Genomic DNA, 20,444 nt, shown 5'->3' on the forward strand with positions numbered 1-20,444 from the left:
ATCTGCTCAGTGGAAAGGAACCCGTATCTGGAACTGGGAACCAGGTCAGCAGCCTATGGAGACAAAGATCATGCTCTCCAGTGTCAACTCCCACTAGCCTTGGGCTAAAAGAGGGGTTACGTCCAGTAACTTCTCCCTAAATAATGCTTATTCCACTTAAACTACGCTGACTTTACTCTCCACTGGAGAATTCTTCTTCTTTTTTAGGAGGTAGCAAGACCTGAGGAGATAAACTACCCATCTCACTTTAGCCAAGCCACAGCTAAAACCACGGAGGAATGGGGGAGACGAGCAAGAGTGCTGCTTCCATGGTAAGCCCAATATTCAGCACCAGGGCGAAGGAGACAAACGCTGCAGACACTCAAAAAATACCAAAGCAGAGATGCAGAGGCTCTTAAGAGCTCATCACTGAAGTAGACTTAAAACTCACCCACCACGGCTCAGGGAATTTTGCGGAAGAGAAGGAGGAAATATTGTAAGAGCCACATGTTGGAACATGCCCAAAGGTACTGACCTTCACCCCCAATATCTGCCTGCTGCTCTCACAACCTCTAACTCCCAGCCCCACAGGGAATACCTGCGACCCCACTGAGAATGGCAGCAGGGACAAGGGAAAGGATAGTATAAACACATGGTGTAGCCATACTAAGTATGTCAGTGAAGAAAAAAGGGGGTCTATGGGACTGGAGAGATGGCCCAGTGGTTAAGGTGCTTGCCTGCAAAGCATAACCATCTGGGTTTGATTCTCCAATGTCCACATGAAGCCAGATGCACAAACTGGTGCATGTATCTAGAGTTCGCTTGCAGTGGCTAGAGGACCTGGTGTGTCCATTCATATTATCTCTCTCCTATCTGTCTTTCTCTGCATGTAAATAAATAATTTTTTTAGAAGATGGGCTATGGAACTGAACAGAATTCTCAAACGAATAAAAAATACAAATTGCTGTTAAATATTTTTAAAAGTATCAGACATCCTTAGCCATCAGAGAAATGCAAATTAAATCTACTTTGAAATTACCCCTCCCCAAATATTCCATATTAGAATCATTAAGTGTGACACAATTTAAGAAATGGCACCAATATTCACGTTTCCTTTACAGTCATGAAATAGCAAGTACACCAGGCTCAGTCTATAACACTGGCTTATATTGCTTCAATGAAAAATTGAGTCTAATAGGGACTCATGACCCTGAAAGGAAAAAAAAAAAGTGTTTCTTCATGCATTCTCGGGTGAGTCTGGAGACACAAATTTATTTATAAAGATGACTGGGAAGCATAAAACTATGTTTTCTTAAAGCTCTTATAAACTCAATTTCTTTTTCTTTCATTTTGCAAACTAGAGGTAAGGTTATTTTAGCTACTTTAAATTGAAAAGTGGCTTTTTTTTTTTGGTTCCCCGACATCAAGTTAACAATAAAACAATAAAGTTTCATCAATCTACATCATTTTTATTTTTAAAACAATGTATATACAAGGGGCTGGGGAGATGGCTCAGTCAGCAAAGTGCTTATCACACAAGCATGAGGAGCTGAGTTCAGAGCCCTGGGGCTTGCTGGTCACATACTCAAGCCAAATTAGTAAGCTCTAAGAGACCTTGTCTCGACAAGAACAAGGTGGAGACTGAGGAAGACACCAGGCATTGACCTGTGGCTTTCCCACATACCTCATGTTCGTGTACCTGCACACATATGTAATCACGCATATACTATCCCATCTACATACAAGCTTAAAGGCAAACCTCACTGTTCTTGGCTGTCCTTTGAACTGCGGATGTGACTGGCTCTGGTGAAGCCGGTAGCAATGCTCACCTCCAAGATCAGCCTGTGCGGCACGCTGTGACAGAGGCCGAGCATCATGATATGGGAGAGGAGAGGACACTCAGCAACCTTCTCCATATCTCCCTGCTCTTAAGGATGGGACATGGCTTGCTGAGCATCTGCTTTTCTTCTCTCGATTCCTCTTGGGCATCCAACAATTTAATGACATGATTAATTTCTCTTTTAATCACAATTAAATTGTACATTACAACCAGAGAGACTCAGCCATCAGCCTCTAGTCCCTTGCACTGTGCTCCCATGGGGTACGCTGCTTTCTTTTCACTCTTCTGCTACTGAACCAGAAGCGCTAGGTTCATGTGGCTTAACAAGCAAGCCCTAATGCAGGACCTTGCGAACTCTAATGCAGATGCTGTCATTTCTCTGTTTTAATGCTTCGTCCTCTGCTGCACCGATACTACATGAAGCCCACAGTTCTAGTGGACTGGGAAGATAGCTCAGTGGTCAAGGGGACTTGTAAAGCCTGCCAGTCCAGATTCAATTCTCCAGCTACTCATTTAAGCTGGGCACAAACATGTGGCAAGAACATCTGTGTTCATTTGCAGGGCAAAATGCCATGGTGTACCAATACTCACACACATGTAAATAAAAATATTTTTAAAAATCTACCATTCTAAAACTCACAGGAAAGTATGAAAAAAAAAAACAGAATAAGCAAAGTCAACCTGGAGGCATCATATCTGACTTCAAAGATGGTATAGGCCAGGCTGGCTAGTGACCTCTGCTTTCTGGCCTGCTGCTATGTGAGCAGCTTTGCCTCACATTGCCTGCATATGGGGGAATGAAATACTCCCGAAACCAGAGCCAAAATAGACCTTTCTTCCCTTATGCTGTTTCTGTTGGCTATTTTAATATGTTACTCTGCTTTCCCATGAATTTCATTGAGAAATCAAGGGCAACAGGGCGAGAGAGAGAGGGAGAGAGGAAGGGAGGGAGGGAGAGAGATGGCTCAGCAGTTAAAGGTGCTTGCTTGCAAAGCCTGAGCCTGGGTGCGATTTCTCAGAACCCACAAGAAGCCATATGCACAAAGTAGTACATGCATTTGGAGTCTGTTTGCAGCAGCACAAGGCTCTGGCATGCCATCCTCTCTCTCTCTCTCTCTCTAATAAGCAAATATATTTTTAAAAAAGAAATCAAGGGAAACAAAATGAAATCATACTGAAAATTATAATGGTTTCTTAAAATTACATTTTAGCTGGGTGTAGTGGCACAAGGCTTTGATTCCAGCACTCAGGAGGCAGAAGCAGGAGGACTACCATGCATTTGAGGCCACCCTGAGACTACAAAGTGAATTCCAGGTCAGCCTGGGCTAGAGCAAGATGCTACCTTGAAAACCAACCCCCCCCAATTACATTTTAAACTAGAAAAAAAAATCATTTTTTGCTAAAACTCCAAATAAAAATTAAATATTAACATACATGAATAAAATTTGACTGCCATAGTTTTCAACACCTCTTACACAGGTTGTATAATGATCTGGTTAAGAATCTGAACTCGGGCTGGAGAGACTGCTTAGCGGTTAAGCGCTTGCCTGTAAAGCCTAAGGATCCTGGTTTGAGGTTCGATTCCCTAGGACCCATCTTAGATGCACAAAGGGGCGCACACGTCTGGAGTTCGTCTGTAGTGGCTGGAGGCCCTGGCGTGCCCATTCTCTCCTATCTGCCTCTTTCTCTCTATGTCTATCGCTGTCAAATAAATAAATAAATAATGAACAAAAAAAAATTTAAGAAAAGGATCTGAACTTACAGGTTGGGAAGTGAGCAGTGGTCAGTGGTATAGAGCATTTAGTAAGGCACTGCATTGGTCCCCAATGAAAGAGAGACAGACAAACAGACAAAACTTTCCCACCAGGCTCACAGCTGTTAACAGCAACCATATAACCTCAAGAAGTTTACAACTTCCTTGCCTTCATTTCTTTAGAAGGAAAATGAGAATAGCATGATTTTTACCTTAGAAAATTATGAGGATTAAATGAAAATCATGAAATGCTTCAGAACATTATCTCATGTTCTTATAGCTGTACCCTTCGAATCCCCTTCAAATCTGTTATGATTAAAAACAAGAGTCAGGTGTGGTGGCACGCGCCTTTAATCCCAGCACTCAGGAGGCAGAGATAGGAGGATCACCATGAGTTCGAGGCCACCCTGAGACTACATAGTGAATTCCAGGTCAGCCTGGGCTGGGCTAGAGTGAGACCTTACCTCGAAAAACCAAAAAAAAAAAAAAAAAAAAAAAAAAAAGAACTTGCAACATCTTTTTCACAGACTTTTGTGGTAGCTGTTAGCATTTAGGAATGAGCAAGCTCATCCCCGAGGAGCTTGAAGACGATCTCACAGACAAGAGTACACTCACAGATCAGTGAGCACATGGAAAGACAAGGAGGTCAAATGCTTTAAACTGCCAAGTGTTGTAGATCAAACCCATGTTCCATGGTTCAGGTGAATGCTGCCCTGGCTCCAGGAGGCCTTGGATCTGCAGCTAGCTCAGCCTGCCAGGCTCAGCAGTCACCCGCAGATGAATGACTTGACTGCTCAGAGACTGTTTCTTTGTCAATAAAACACAGTTGAACCACCCATCACTCAAAATGCTTTAGGATCATGAAGTATAAGTTGATTCTTTAACTCACAAGCCCTGTGAATACAACCTCCTGTACATGAAGGTTCTGTGGATCTGTCCATTCATTAACAGAACAACAAGGTTTACTGGTAGTTAACCTCACAAGTGGTTACAGCCATATTAATAATCTCACAAGATGTCCAAATTCATATTAACTTCCTGAGAAAACTTCAATTTTAAGAGATGAGGCAGGTTTCCTACAGATCATGGGTGTTAGCAATGGCAACACGGTTCACTCCTGACTTTATAATTTGTACATAGCCAAAATACTTTAAGAAGGAAATTTCCTGTGATGACCAGGGCAGTCATGGCATTTAATCTTGCTCTCCTTGCCAATGCCTCCATAATAATATTTTTTAAAATATTTTAATTTATTTATTTGAGAAAGAGAAAGAGGGAGAGAGAGAAAGAAAAAGAGATAGATATTGAGTATGGGCATGCCAGGGTCTCCTTCCACTTCAAACGAACTCCAGATGCAAGTGCCACTTTGTGTACCTGGCTTTATATGAGTACTGGGGAATCAAACCTGGGTTATCAGGCTTTGCAACAAGCTCCTTTAACCACTGAGCCATCTCTCCAGCCCCACAGTAATATTTTTAAGGAATACTTCAGTTATTAAATAATTTTATATAATTCCCTTTATAACTGCAATAACATAAATCAATCAGATATGCATTAGCTACTTCAATAAAATCCTTCCAATGAAACATTTTATTCTTTTCCCCTCCCTCTCTCTCTCTCTTTCTCTCGTTCTCTCTTTCTTTCTTTTTGAGACAGGGTCTCACCCTATCCCTGGCTAACCTGGAACTCACTCTGTAGCCCAGATGAGCCTCAAAATCATGGTGATCTTCCTATGTAGCCTCTGAATACTGGGATTAAAGATGTGCACCACCACACCCAGCAAAAGATGCACTTTAAATTTACCATTCTGGTAATACAGTGGTTAGTTATGATGAATTCCTTTATAAAAATTAAATTTACCCTACAAGGATCCCCAAGAAACAATTTTAGCAAACATCTCAGCGGATTTTAGATCTATTCCTGAAACATATGCAGGTCTACAATTCCAATTTCACTTTGGATAAGGTACAGAAACAGGTAGTCAGACATATGTCTTTACGACTGTTTTCCATGAAAGTTATTTATAACAATGAGAAGAACATTTCTACAAATACCTCTTAAAATCCAGTTTGATGCCCTTATTGCTTTTCATGACCTCCATCAGCCACTCCTGCAGAGTGTTATCACTGTGCGTCTCGGGGGGATGGGCCATGATTGGCAGTCCATGCGCTGACCCGTCACCCGGAACAATGACGTCAGCCTCTATCATGTGAGCAGCACCTGTCCAAGCACAGAAAGTTATTGCTACAACAACCAGCAGAGCTGAGGAGATGCCAGGCCACTAGCCTTCTGGGAAAGAAAGAGAAATAAAACTAATATTTACTGGGTAACTCTACATGCCAGGTAGTGCACCGAGGTCCTTATATGATATCCCTACAACCACATAGCTCTTAAGCTGTTGTCTTACTTCGGGATTGTGTCTAGTACTAGCAAAGTGAATTATACAAAGGGAGATGTGTTGTTGTCAACTTGATCAGATAAGGAATCAAGTGAGAGACATGCCTCTTGTGTGGCCTGTGAGGGCTTTTCAGGAAAGGTTAACTGAGCAAGGAAGTCTTTCCTCCAGAGTGGGTGGCCCTTGTGGCGGGAGAATGTAACATAAGGAAGCTCCAGGACCGCATGGAGCCGGTCTGCATCCAGTCTGGACTCAGCGGTTATATCCTTCACCAGATCTCCAGCATGTAGACAGAAACTGTGGACTACCTAGCCCATGTCTTAAAGCCTAGCCAGTAAATCCCCTTTTAAATATACATTCTTTCTATCAGTTCTGTTCCTCTAGAGATCCCTGACTGATACAGGAAACTTCATACATATTTGTTGACATTTTCTAGGAATAAAGAACAATGCATTAGGATTGGGAGAGTCATTCAGAGGTAGAGGACTTGCCCACTTGCATGAAGAAGGTTCTGGGTTCCAGCTCCAGCACCAGACACACAAACACAAAGAATAATGCAGCTTTTTGATCTTCAAATTAGAACCCGCAGGTATTTACTTCATGTTTGTGAATCTATATTAAGAATTAGTTTCTGTGCTTGTGGTGGCGCACACCTTTAATCCCGGCACTATGGAGGCTGAGGTAGGAGGATTGTTGTGAGTTCAAGGCCACACTGAAACTACATAGTGAATTCCAGGTCAGCCTGGGCTAACGCTAACGTGTGACGCTATGAAGATATGCTCAACTATGAGGTTCTGCTTTAGTCAGAATGGCAATCATTAAAAAAACAAACAACAGGGCTGGAGAGATGGCTTAACAGTTAAGGCACTTGCCTGCAAAGTCTAAGCACCCAGGTTCAATTCCCCAGGACCCATGTAAACCAAATGCACAAGGTGGTGCATGCATCTGGAGTTCACTTGCAGTGGTGAGAAGCCCTGGTATGCCTGTTTTCTCTCTTTCTATCTTCCTTTCTCTCTCTCTTCAAATAAATAAACATTTTAAAAGAATCAAACAACAATAAATGTTACCAAGGATGTAGGGAAAGAGGAACCCTCATTCACTGCTGGTGGGAGTGCAAACTTGTTACAACTGTGGAAATCAGTATGGAGACTCCTGCATTGCCCTAAAGACTCCACTCTACTTCACAGATACTTGCTCAACCATGTTTATCACTGCTCTATTCTCAATAGCTAGGAGTTAGAATCAACCCAGATGCTCAGCAACTGACGAATGGATAATGAAGATGTGCTGCATATGCACAGTGGAATTCTACATGAAATAATCAAACTTTCAGGAAGTAAAGTTAAATAGTCTAAGAAAGACAAATGCCACATGTGTTTTTGTTTTTTTTTCCTCATATGTGACTCATAAAATGGACCAGCTGAAGAGGAGGGCAAAACAGAGTAAGTATTAGCACTATGGGTGTATAACTACAATGAGACCAGGAAAAAGTGAAAACAGAGAAGGACGAGAGGAGAGGATACTAGTTAAGGGAAAACTAGTTAAGGGAAAAATTATTGGGGGGGGGGACTGTTGGAAGGGTCAGGGCAAGGGAGATTGGGAAGGGGAGCTACATAAAATACTGGGACACCAAAGATCATCAATTTGACAAGGGAAAAAAAAAAGACAGTCGACTAAGCAGGGCATGGTGGCACATGCCTTTAATCCCAACACTTGGGAGGCAGAGGTATAAGATCACCATGAGTTTGAGACTGCCCTGAGACCACACAGTAAATTCCAGGTCAGCCTAGACTAGAGCAAAACCCTACCTTGAACAGCCAAAAACCAGGACAGTCAATCATACGATGTGCTTCCTCTACCACATTCACCAGGGTCCAGAAGAATCTGCAGAGGAAGCAGTGACAAGTGCTGCTCCCAATGCTAGCCTGACAACTACCTCCAGGGAAATAGCAACAAACAGGGTTGTGAAGTGGAATACAACCGAACAGAAACACAGTCTACAGACAACCCAACACTAAAACTTCTAACACTCTTGCCAAGGCTCAAGAACTGTTGTAGAAGAGGGGGCATGAAGCTTGTAAGAGCTACAGAGTAGGTAGAAATATCCTGACCAAAGGCCCCTCCAGAGGCTGCCAGGGGCTCTGATTACCCTGCAGTGAGCACCAAGGAGGGCCCTCAGGTAATGGAAACTGGGTGTGAAGGGATACAAGACGATAACTAATGTAAATGTGTGTGTGTGTGTGTGTGTGTGTGTGTGTGTGTGTGTGTAAAATAAAAAGCAGAAGAAAGAGGTTTAGGGAATCCCAAATTTCACAAGCAGGTAGAAGTCTGAGAAAGATGGTTGGCTGCAAAGGAAGCCGTTTCCAAATATACATAGCAACAGATGCTCAAGGGCATTGATCTTTTAGGGGACACAAGTCTAACTCAGAATGGCATATCAATTCACACACACTGGAATCTGGAACAGCTATTTGGGTGGTAGGAAGTATTCTTCTCTACCAGCAGGAAACAAGGTATTGTCATTTTGGAATTTCTTACAATGTGGAACATGAATCAGCAATTCTGTTTCTTGATATATCATGCAAGAGAACTGAACACATACCATGAAAAGCCTGTACATAAATGTTGACAGCATAAAGAAGAAATGCCACAAATAAGTGCAAGATTCCCTCACTAATCAACTGCCTACAACCATTCCGAGCCTAAGCCATGATGTCTCACACACACACATACAGAGCCTTACATCGTTATGACCTAACACAACCAAATGTCTAGTCTCAAGAAAACAGCTTTGGCCTCAGGCTGTAAACTGTACTACTTAACAAAACAAGGAGCTCCCCCATCCCTTCCGATATGGGCCTCTAGTAGAGTCCCACATATTGCTCCGAATCCAGCAAACATAAAGTTGAAAAATGTTCCAATAAAAAGTTCAAAAAGAAGCTGGGCATGGTGGCACACGCTTTTAATCCCGGTACTTGGGAGGCAAAGGTAGGAGGATCGCCATGAGTTTGAGGGCACCCTGAGACTACATAATAAATTCCAGGTCAGCCTCAGCTAGAGTGAGACCCTGCCTTGAAAAACCAAAAAAAAAAAAAAAAAAATTCAAAAAGGGGCTGGAGGGATTGCACTTGCCTGCAAAGCCTAAGGACCCAGGTTTGATTCCCCCAGAACCCACATAAGCCAGATGCACATGGTGACACATGCATCTGGAGTTTGTTTGCAGTGGCTAGGGGCCCTCGTGTGCCCACTTCCTCTCAAATAAAAATAAACACTTTTTTAAAAGTTCACAAAGTGTTGCTTAATCTGGGTGTGGTGGAGCACACCTTTAATGCCAGCACTGGGGATGCAGTGGTAGGAGGACTGCCATGAGTTCGAGGCTACCCTAAGACCACATAGTGAATTCCAGGTCAGCCTGAGTAAAGCAAAACCGTGCCTGGTAAAACAACAAAGTGTTGCTTAGATATCAGAATATGTACTGAGTTAATCTATTGCCCAAAGTAAATAAAAGCAGTTGGGTATAGTCCACATCTGTAATCCCAACACTTGGGAGACTAAGGCAAGAGGATCTTGAGTTCAAGGTAGGTATGACTACACAGCCAGACTCTATTCTAAAGAGGAATAAATGAAAGTAAGCCAACAACTGAGGGCCAGAGTCTGTAGAAGCAACACTCACTCCCCAGCGCCTCGGCCACCTGCGCCTTGTGGTTAGCTGCATGGTACCATCGGATCTCAGCACCGTCTTCACTTGAAATCTGGTGGTTTCTCAGGAAATACTCCAGTACATTTTCACTCCAAGATCCTAAAACAACAGTATTTACATGAAAAAATGTTGGTTTTGCCTATCAAAGCAGAAATCTAGAGGCTACAAAGAACACAACACTAAGTCCGACTGCCAACAGGCCCGTCGAGGCTCAGCGAACACTGTGGAAGAGGGGTGCACAGACTGAAGGGCTGCAGAGTGGGTAGAACACCTCGAGGCTTGGTCTCTCCACTACCCCGCAGGGAGCAACTGAGGCCTTCATGACCCCATACTGAACATCATAACCCCAGTGAGGAGGGGCACCAGGGTAATGGGAGCTGGGGGGAGGGGATAAAAGAATTCTAATACAGATAAAATAAAATTTAATAAAAGTTGGCTTCCGATGGGGTAAACATTTTTAAACAATGACATTATGTATGTTTAAGGTAGACAACATAATGCTATGGTGCATATTGGAAGTACACGAAGCAAAGCGACATATTCACTATCTCACAGGTTCCCAGTTTTGTGTTTGTCCATATACTGCATGCAAAACACATGCAGCAGTGTCTGCCCTGTGTGCATAGTGCAGCTCTGTGTACTCTGTGCGCACATGCATGCAGCAGTGTCTGCCCTGTGTGCATAGTGCAGCTGTGTACCCTGTGCACACATGCATGCAGCTGTATCTGCCCTGTGTGCATAGTGAAGCTCTGTGTACCCTGTGTGCACACACGTGCAGCTGTGTCTGCCCTGTGTGCATAGTGAAGCTCTGTGTACCCTGTGTGCACACACGTGCAGCTGTATCTGCCCTGTGTGCATAGTGCAGCTCTGTGTACTCTGTGCACACATGCATGCAGCTGTATCTGCCCTGTGTGCATAGTGAAGCTCTGTGTACCCTGTGTGCACACACGTGCAGCTGTGTCTGCCCTGTGTGCATAGTGAAGCTCTGTGTACCCTGTGTGCACACACGTGCAGCTGTGTCTGCCCTGTGTGCATAGTGAAGCTCTGTGTACCCTGTGTGCACACACGTGCAGCTGTGTCTGCCCTGTGTGCATAGTGCAGCTCTGTGTACCCTGTGCACACATGCATGCAGCTGTATCTGCCCTGTGTGCATAGTGCAGCTCTGTGTAGTCTGTGCACACATGCATGCAGCTGTATCTGCCCTGTGTGCATAGTATTACGCTGTGTGTGTACGCTGTGCACACACTCATGCAGCTGTGTCTGCTGTGTGCATAGTGCAGCTCTGTGTGCCCTGTGCATGCACGTGTGCAGCTGTGCCCACCCTGTGCATGCAAGCGTGCAGCTGTGCCCGCCCTGTGCATGCAAGCATGCAGCTGTGTCCACCCTGTGTGCACACTGCAGCTATGTGTACCCTGCGTGCACATATGTGAAGGCCAGAGCAGAACATTGGGTGTCTTCTTTTTTTTTATTTTTAAAACTGGGTTTTCTGAGAGAGAGGTGGCACACCAGGGCTTCCATTCACTGTAATCGAACTCCAGATGCATACACCATCTTGTGTGCATGTGCAACCTTGCTTACTTGGGACCTGGAGAGTCGAACATGAGTCCTCAGGCTTTTCAGGCAAGCGCCTTAACCAACTAACCACTAAGCCATCTCTCCAGCCCTAACACGCTTCTGATGTATTTTTGGGAGACGGTGCCTCTCACTGAACCTGGCTGGAGCTTCCTGTTTTCAGTCCGACTGGCTAGGCCTTACTAGCCAGCCCATTTAGCATAACCACTGACCTTTAGGTTCATCAAGGAGGCTAGGACTCGCTAGCTAGCCTGTTTAGCATAACCAGTGAACTTTAGGTTCATCAAGGAACCTTTGTCAAAAAATACAGTGGCTGGGTGTGATGGCGCATGCCTTTAATCCCAGCACTAGGGAGGCAGAGGCAGGAGGATTGCCGTGAGTTTGAGGCCACCCCGAGACTCCATAGTGAATTCCAGGTCAGCCTGAGCCAGAGTGAGACCCTAGCTCAACAAACAAACAAAAACACTGAATAGGATTAGAGAGAAGACTCAGCACCTACATGTACTTGCTTGCAAAAGCCTTTCAGCCTGGGTTCAATTCTCCAGCAACCCACATAAAGCTAGACAGGTGTTTGTTTTCAGGGGCAAGAGACCCTGAAGTGCTCTCACACACAAATATATAAATTAATTAAATAAATAAGAAGGAGAGTGGTTGAGGAAGATACTCAACAGCTGTGAGGATGAACTATAAGATCAAACTGTGGGAACAAACTATGAGAATGAAATACAGGAATGAGCCATGGAAAGAGCTGTGAGAATCGCTCTTAGGGACCTTACAAGTAGCTTTTGTGATATTATTGCTGTGCGATGCTAAATTTCTAACTTGTAATTTGCTCTAAAGAGCAGGATGGCCTTGAACTCATGGTGACCTGTCTCAGCCTCCGAGTGCTAGGATTAGAGGTGTGAACCACCATGCCTGACTCAATTTTTTTTTTCCCCTTGAAGTAGGGTCTCACTCAAGCTCAGGCTGACCTGGAATTCACTGTGTAATCTCAGGGAGGCCTCAAACTCACGGCAATCCTCCTACCTCTGCCTCCCAGTGCTGGGATTAAAGGTGTGTGCCACCATACCTGGCTAATTTTTTAAAATTAAAGCATTTATTACCTAACAAACTTACTTTTTTGTGGTGAGGACTCTATGTTTACCAATGTTAAAGTATTAACCTGCTGAGCAGCAGATCACAGGAGCTTCTTCTTTCTGAGATTGTTCCCTTTGCCTAAATCCCCATCTCTCTTCTTCCCTCTGGTGGCCTCTGTTCCCCTCGCTCTTCTGTGATGACCCCTCCAGATACAGGTGTATGTTTTCGCATATGGATTGTCTGTCTGTTCCTGGCTCATCTTTTCATAGCACACGGCCCTCAATGCTCATCCACGTTTCCCAAAGGACAGAGTTCCTGTTGTTTTGAAGGTCAAATGGTGTCCCCATGTCCATGGGCTACATTGTCCCAGTCTACTCATCCCCTTGTGACAATTTGGTTCTTTCCATAGTTTGACAGCCAGTAAAGATCTTCTGTAAAGAGCCAGACATTAAATTTGGGGCTTTGCAAGTTACAAGTTCCTTTCCACCTTCCTTTCTCTTTGGGGTGTGTGTATGCTCATATGTGTGTGGGCGCTTGTGCACGTGAATGTAAGTGCATTTGGAGGCCAGAGGTTGATGTCTGTCCTATTTGGAGGGGGGAAAAAACCCTGGATTTAGAGAATACTAACCTCTGGAACTTTCCTATCCAGAAGCGAGTAACTGCTTCTAGGAGCAAAGCCTGAGCAGTGAGAGAGCTAACTCCTGATGCCCCTATTTCAGGAGTGGGCTAGCTGCCTCTAGCGGCAGCCTAAGGAACAAGGAAACTGAAGAGTTTAGTTTAAACCATTAGTAAACGTGCTACATCTGCTGGCACTGCTGCTCTGATGTTCCTGCAGCTGTAGCTTCTTCTACATGCAGGTAGCTCATTGGCAATTAAAAAAAAAAATTCAGGGGCTGGAGAGATGGCTTAGTGGTTAAGCACTTGCCTGTGAAGCCTAAGGACCCTGGTTCGAGGCTTGATTCCCTGGTACTGGTGTAAGCCAGATGTATAAATTGGCACACGCATCTGAAGTTCGTTTGCAGTGGCTGGAAGCCCTGATGTGTCTATTCTCTCTCTCTGTCACTCTCAAATAAAGAAAAAGAAAAATTCTTGCGTATGGGCATGCCAGGGCCTTCAGTCACTGCAAACGAACCCTAGACACATGTCACCTTGTGTATCTGATTTACGTGGGTCCTGGAGAACCAAACCTGGGTCTTTTGACTTTGCAGGCAAGCACCTCAACTGCTAAGCCATTCCTCCAGCCCTCACTGGCACTTTTATTGAACAGACAAAACCCAAAAATTCTACTAGCTGGGTGTGATGGCTTGTGCATGTTATCCCAGCCCCGGGAAGGCTGAGGCAGGTGGATTGCCATGAGTTCAAGGCCTTGGTCTACATAAGTGAGTTTAGGACAGCCTGGGCTAAAGAGTGAGATCTTGTCTCAAAAAGAGCAGTCCCAAGAAATTTCACTTCTATAAATTTACTCCATTGCCAAATCAGCTCACATGCAGAAGCACCACATTCCATACAAGGATATTAATGGCATTATCATTTATAATATGATAATAAGGGCTGAGAGATGGCTTTGTGGCTAAAGGCACTGGCTTGCAAAGCCTGCTGGCTTAGGTTTCTCAGTACCCATATAAAGCCAGATGCAGAAAGTGGTAATGTGCCTGGAGTTCATTTGCAGTGGCAAGAGGCCCTATCATGCCCAGTATCTCATTCTCTCTTGCTCTTTGCTTATAAATAAATAATTTTTTTTAAAAAAACAGCAAAACCATGTCTATCAACAATAGACCCAGTAAATATGGCATATCCCTATAAGGGAACATTATGGAGCCCCCAGAACAGCTAAAGCAACTATATATGTAGTGACATAATTTCAAAGATATTAGTGAAATGATGATACTGTAAGACAGAAATAATGGCCCAATGATGTTTATGTACTAATCCTCAGGATCTGATAACATGCTACAAAGTAGAAAGGGAATTCAGGTTACTAATCAAATGGCCTTCAGTATCTATATATATGGATTTTCTTTCTCAGATCCCCCATATAAATGAGGCCGTAGTTATTTTTTTTTTTCAACTGAAATTAAGGCTGCTTATTAGATAATCTTGAGATGAGGTGGGTGTACAAAATTTAGTAACAAGGCCCTTATAAGTCCAAGACGGGGGCGGGAGCAAGAGAGACAAAGTCAAAACCTAACAGTGAGGTAGTCAACTAGTCATTTCCTCATGGTTTGGAATGCACAGAAAGAGACAATGATCCAAGGAACAGTCTCCAGTTGCCACAACACTGTCACCTATACCTCCAGAAGGAACAAGGAACACAGTGTGCTGACACTGACTTTTGCCCACTGACCTTCAGAATCCTAAGATAAACTCATAAACTGCTAAAACGAGTGATAACATTTATTTGAATTTTTTTTTAAAAAAAAGGAAATCAAAAAGAGATACTATGTGTGGCATGTCTGTGAAAGGATTACAGAGGAATGGTGCCAGTGAAGGCCTGAGTGGAGGAAAGCTGGTTGAGGGATGGGAGGTGGTGCAGTCAGGTTCGCTTTGCTGGCAGAAAACATGCGACCAGGAGCAGCGTGTGGGGAAAAAAGGTTTATTTTGGAAGCTCCAAGATGGCAGGGGAAGATGGCATGAGCAGAGGGTGGACATCACCTCCTGGTCAACATCAGGTGGACAACAGCAACAGGAGAGTGTGCCAAGCACTGGCAAGAAGCTGGCTATAACACTCAAAAGCCCGCCCCCAACAATACACTGCCTCAAGGAGGCTTTAATTCTCAATTGCCATCAGGTGGGAACCTAGCAGTCAGAACACCTAAGTTTATGGGGGACAACTGAATCAAAACGCCACAGGAGGGTACTTCTCACTACAGCACATTATTGTGCCTTTTGAACTTGTTTTAAGAACATACTATTTTTCACTTTTGTATGACAAAACAATTCAGCTACCCCAAATTATGTTAACAGACCTCTTGGGACATGAGTTTACTATTAGAAGATGCAGGGGTAGGGAACGTAGTTTTTTACTACACTCTTCACTTTAGTTTCTTCAACGTGAACATTGTAGAAACGGCCGGGTTAGCAGTGGTTCCGAGTGTTGGCATTATGAAGGGTTTTTTTTTTTTTTTCCCACTCCCATACACTTGCAATGTTCTCTAATAATGCAGGCAGTGACGTGTACGAAGAAGAAAATAAACACAACGGAATGCGGCGCAGAGGTGGACTTATGAGAAGTGGACGCTGGACAGGGATGGCCGTGGAGTCTTGCCTCACCCACAAGGGGAAAAGCACGGCCCTGTGAGGCTGGTGGCAGTGCCAGCTTCTCCTTATAGCAAACGGGCACTGCGAAGGTGGCCCAAGTATTACTCTTTTAAAAAATCTATTTATTCATTTGAGAGAGGAGGAAAAAGAGGGAGATAGAAAGAGTTAAAGGAAATGGGCGAGCTCGGGCCTCCAGCCGCGCATACGAACTCCAGATGCACGCGCCCCCTTGTGCAGCTGGCTTACGTGGGTCCTGGGGAATCGAACCCGGCTTCTTGGGCTCTAGAGGTATCAAACGCCTGAGCCACTACGCCACCTCACGTAGTACCCTTAACGTCCTCGGGGAACCTGGCTCCCCGTCTGGGCACCGGAAGCAGGGCCGGAAGGCGGGGAACCCACGCTTACCTGGAGACCCCGCCGGCGCTGGCGCCGGCGCCGTCATGATGCCGGGACGCAGTGTGCATCCGGCGGTGTGCGCAGGCGCGTCGTGCGCAGGCGCAGTGTGCATACGGCGGTGTGCGCAGGCGCGTCGTGCGCAGGCGCAGTGGGCATACGGCGGCGTGCGCAGGCGCGCTATGCGCGTGGCGGTGCGCACCCGTCCCGCGTCTCGGAGCCGGAAGAGGCGGTGGCGCGCACGCGCACGCGCACTGCTGCATCCCGTCGATGCCCGTGGGCGCTCCGGGGCGGTGGTGCCGAGAGCACGGAAGCGGGCGGCGGCAGGGTGCCCTTCGCGTTCTCCAGGCCAGTGGGTCTTCTCCTCCGTGACGTGCAAGGCTCTGGACCCGTCGGTGCTGCTCGCACGCGCTGCCCGCCCGGACTCCCGCCACGGTGGCCCGCACCGCCTACTCCCCCTGCCGACGTGCGGGACGGCCAGCCGGACCTCGGTGACCAGCAGGGCCCGGCCTCCTCCGTTTCCCTGCAGGCTGTGAACTGAGAATGACATCGTCTTAAAGCGCAGCCTTGCAGGGAGCGGGCTGAGGGCAGGGCGACACGCTCAGCAGGCCCGAAGCACAGTGACCACTGTCATGTCGCATAAGCCATGTGCATTAGAGGCTCCCGAACCAGAAATGCCTTTGGGACTTTCTACCTAATGCAACCGGGGCGGGGGACGGTTGTCCAGGTTCTTTGCGTTTATATATTTATTTATTGCTGTTTATTTATTTGAGAGAAAGAGGTAGATAGAGAATGGTTGCGCAGGGCCTCCACCCACTGCAAATGAACTTCAGATGCATGCACCCCCTTTTTGCATCTGGCTTATGTGGGTCCTGGGGAGTTGAGCTTGAGCCCTCTGGCTTTGCAGGCCAACATCTTAACCGCTAAACCATCTCTCCAGCCCTATTTATTTCTATTTTTATCTGCAAGAAGAGAGGGAGAGAATGAATGAATTGGTGCTCCAGTACCTCTAGGGACTGCAAACCAACTCCGGACACATGCACCACTTTTATGCATCTGGCTTTATGTGGGGAATCCAAGCTGGGTCATCAGGCTTTGCAAGCAAGCGCCTTTAACTGTTGAGCCATCTGCCCAGCCTAGTGTCCAGGCTCTTTGTGTGTCTAACAACGAACTGGACAAGACACGAAGTAGCTATTCGCTTCCATCTGCAGAGTTTAAGGCATTCTGACTCCAGTGGGGATTATTTTCTTTGTCCTCATCCAGACCTGTATATTCTCTAGATTTTTCTCTAGCCCAGCCAAAAGACTCCCTGTTACAGAAAACACTAAGTTAACTCTATTGCTGGTGTAGTTTCTTATTTTCTGCAGGCATCTCACACCTAAATTTACTTCTTTACAGAAAGCATAAATCTGACATGTGACCATGCAAAATGCAGTTCTCAAAGAGAAGTTTATTCTTGAGCCTGTAGCTCAAGAACACAAATTAGATTGCTTCATATAATGTCCCAATGTGAAAACAGTTTTACGAAGTTTCTATAAAAAGAAAGTCAGAAATCAACGAATTGTCCAAATACACTGGTGGAGCCAATAGGAAATGGGTTATAGTGAACTGGGAAAAGCTCTGCTGGGTTTCAGCTGCTGATGCCATTCTCAGCGTTTGGATTGGTGGAATCTAATGGTCTGTTAATACATTGTAAAAGGTTTCACCTGTTGGCCATAAGGGTCTTAGGTCTCACACACAAGTGGGCTTGGTAGCTCACTCCTGTAATCCTAGCATTTAGGAGGCTGAAGTAGGATTGCTGTGAATTTGAGGTCTTTAAAAAAAATTTTTTTTTACTGTAAGTGGATACCCTATTGTAAAATTGAGGCCTATTATTTGGTTTTTCCAGGTAGGGTCTTGCTCTAGCTCAAGCTGACCTGGAATTCACTATGTAGTCTCAGGATGGCCTCAAACTCACAGCGATCCCCCTACCTCTGCTTCCCCAGTGCTGGGATTAAGGTGTGTGCCACCATGCCTGGCTGGAATTATTTTTTTAATGCATGTATAGATGTGTGTATGTGCACATGCATGTACAGGACAGAGGACAACCTCGGGTGTCATTCTCAAGAACAGTCCACTTGTATGAAATGCTCTCTCAGTGGCTTGTCAGTGAGCTCCAGTGACCCACCTTGTCTCCACTTCTCTGGTACCAGGATTAATGGTTCTGGTGACTAAACTCTGGTCTTCATGTTTGCAAGAAAAGCACTTTACTGACTACTATCTGCCCTGTCCTGGAATTACTTTTTAACGGAACTTAACTTTTCATTCTTCCTGATTCGTGGAGGCATCATCAGGGTGAGAACGTCTTAACTACACAGCTAATGTTGAAGCTTTGATGACTTAAGACAACTATAAAAACGGAGTATACAACCCTCCATGTGTGAGTCATCATCATCCTGAAGGAAAAGCCTTTAAAGATCTTAGCCTATTCTGTGCAAGACCTTCTGTTAAATTCATTATGCAGAGCCTGATGTTTGACTCCATCCTCCTTAGGTTGTCAAAACTGGGGTCCTATGAACACTTAAAAAAAATTTAAAAATTGAGCCAGGCGTGGTAGCGCACACCTTTAATCCCAACACTTGGGAGGCAGAGGTAGGAGGATCATTGTGAGTTCGAGGTCACCCTGAGTCTACATAGTTAATTACAGGTCAGTCTCAGCTAGAGTGAGACCCTACCTCAAAAACAAAACAAAAAATAAAATAATTGCATGTGTATGTGTTGTTCGTGCCAGTTTTTGTTTGTTTGTTTTTTTGGTTTTGCCAGTGCAAATGAATGGCTGATGCTTGTGTGATGTTTTGCATGATTGTGTGAGTGCTGGAACTGGACCTGAGCCAGCAGGCTTGGCAAGCAACTTTAAACACCATATCCCCATCCCTAGACACTTTCTATATTTGGACTGGGCACTGCTTATTGTCTTTCGAATCTTTTTTTTTTTTTCTCCTAAATTTCAATCAGCTTTCCTTGTTTTCAGTACAAACATGGATCTAAGTATCCTAGCATGCAATTTTTAGGAACAGGAAGTTTCCCACAATTGCATCACAGTTCCTGCATGGCCAAACCCTACTCACTTGGTAGTCTCTGCACTTGGTATGTACTACTTGTAGCATGGGACTTGTAAAGGATGAAATGTCTAACTTGTGTCATAATATTTTTAGCAGTTTGCTCACAGCTGCTAACAATGACTCTTGTTTATTATTAGTGTAATGTTAACAGTTACTTGCTACATATACCAAATTACCATAGAATTTAAGACCTTAAAACAGTCATTATCTTACACCAGGACATAGTTTCTGCTGAGGGTCGGGAATCTGAATGACTATACTGGGTAGGTCTCAGGAGCATAAGCCCAAAACCCTTTCCTTCTATAAGCTGCTTTTGATCTGGGGTTTTGTGTCAGCAATGTGAAGGTCACTCTTAACACCTTTATTACAGCACTTGAACTAGACACCTATTCATCTGGAATAAGCATGGTAATAGTTATATTTTATCACTTTAGATACAAAGAACTTTCTCAAAAAGTATTAACTTGCATACCATTCCCAAACAGGATAATGTTGTAGATACCTTTATTTTGCTGAGCCTAGTGACACCTGTGTCATTTGGGAGGCAGATGGGAAGGAAGATCTGAGGTTAGCTTGGGCTCCCTTGTTGTGGTGGTTTGACTCAGGTGTCCCCCATACACTTAGGTGTTCAGGCTGCTAGGTTCCCAGCTGATGGCAATTAGAAATTAAAGCCTCCTGGAGGTGGTGCATTGTTGGGGGAGGGCTTATGGGTGTTATAGCCAGTTTCCCCTTGCCAGTTTGGCACACCGTCCTGTTGCTGTTGTCCACCTGATGTTGGCCAGGTGATGTCCACCCTCTGCTCATTCCATCGTTTTCCCTGCCATCATGGAGCTTCCCCCTTGAGCCTATAAGTCAAAATAAACCTCTTTTTTCCCCCCAAACTATTCTTGGTTGGGTGAATTCTACCAGCAATGTGAACCTGACTGCGGCAGTAAAGTGGTACCAAGAGTGGAATTGCTGCTAGACACCTGTGTAGCTTTGGCTTTTTGGAGCTGATAACTTCCTTTTGAGACCTTATCTTAAAAACAAACCAATGGGGTTTGAGAGATTTCCTAATGGTTAAAGCATTTGCCTGTGAAGCCTAAGGACCCAGGCTCCATTTCTCCAGGTCCCACGTAAGCCAGATGCACATAGTAGTGCATGTGTCTGGAGTTTGCAGTACAGTGGCTGGAGGCCCTGGCACACCCATTCTCTCCCTCTAAGAAATAAAAATAAATCTTTTTAAAAAAGCCATTAGCTTGTACAATTAAACTACTAAAATATGATGTGAAAAAATATTAATGTGTCACTTAGGTGGTCAAAGACAAATTTGGACGGCAAAGCTTGATGGCTGGGTAGAAAAACAGTTGAAATGTAGTTTAAATAAAAATAACTAT

General features: G+C 44.8%; 1 protein-coding gene across 2 annotated transcripts in view; it reads right to left on the reverse strand.

Annotated features, from left to right (window-relative positions):
* The window catches only part of Fam151b (family with sequence similarity 151 member B), a 33,414-nt gene extending 17,373 nt beyond the window's left edge, over positions 1 to 16,041 (reverse strand). The window contains exons 1-3 of one of the 2 annotated variants that reach the window (XM_045134470.1): positions 15,980 to 16,041; positions 9,641 to 9,766; positions 5,627 to 5,792 (exon numbers count right to left, since the gene is read on the reverse strand). In XM_045134470.1, the coding sequence (XP_044990405.1) occupies positions 5,627 to 5,792; positions 9,641 to 9,766; positions 15,980 to 16,016 (329 nt within the window). In that variant the 5' untranslated portion in view covers positions 16,017 to 16,041. The remainder of the gene's footprint in view (positions 1 to 5,626; positions 5,793 to 9,640; positions 9,767 to 15,979) is intronic. The other variant, XM_045134471.1, reaches the window with a different exon arrangement.
* Between the last annotated feature and the right edge of the window lie 4,403 nt (positions 16,042 to 20,444).

This window comes from Jaculus jaculus, chromosome 14 (genome assembly GCF_020740685.1).
Source record: "Jaculus jaculus isolate mJacJac1 chromosome 14, mJacJac1.mat.Y.cur, whole genome shotgun sequence".
Lineage (NCBI taxonomy): Eukaryota > Metazoa > Chordata > Mammalia > Rodentia > Dipodidae > Jaculus > Jaculus jaculus.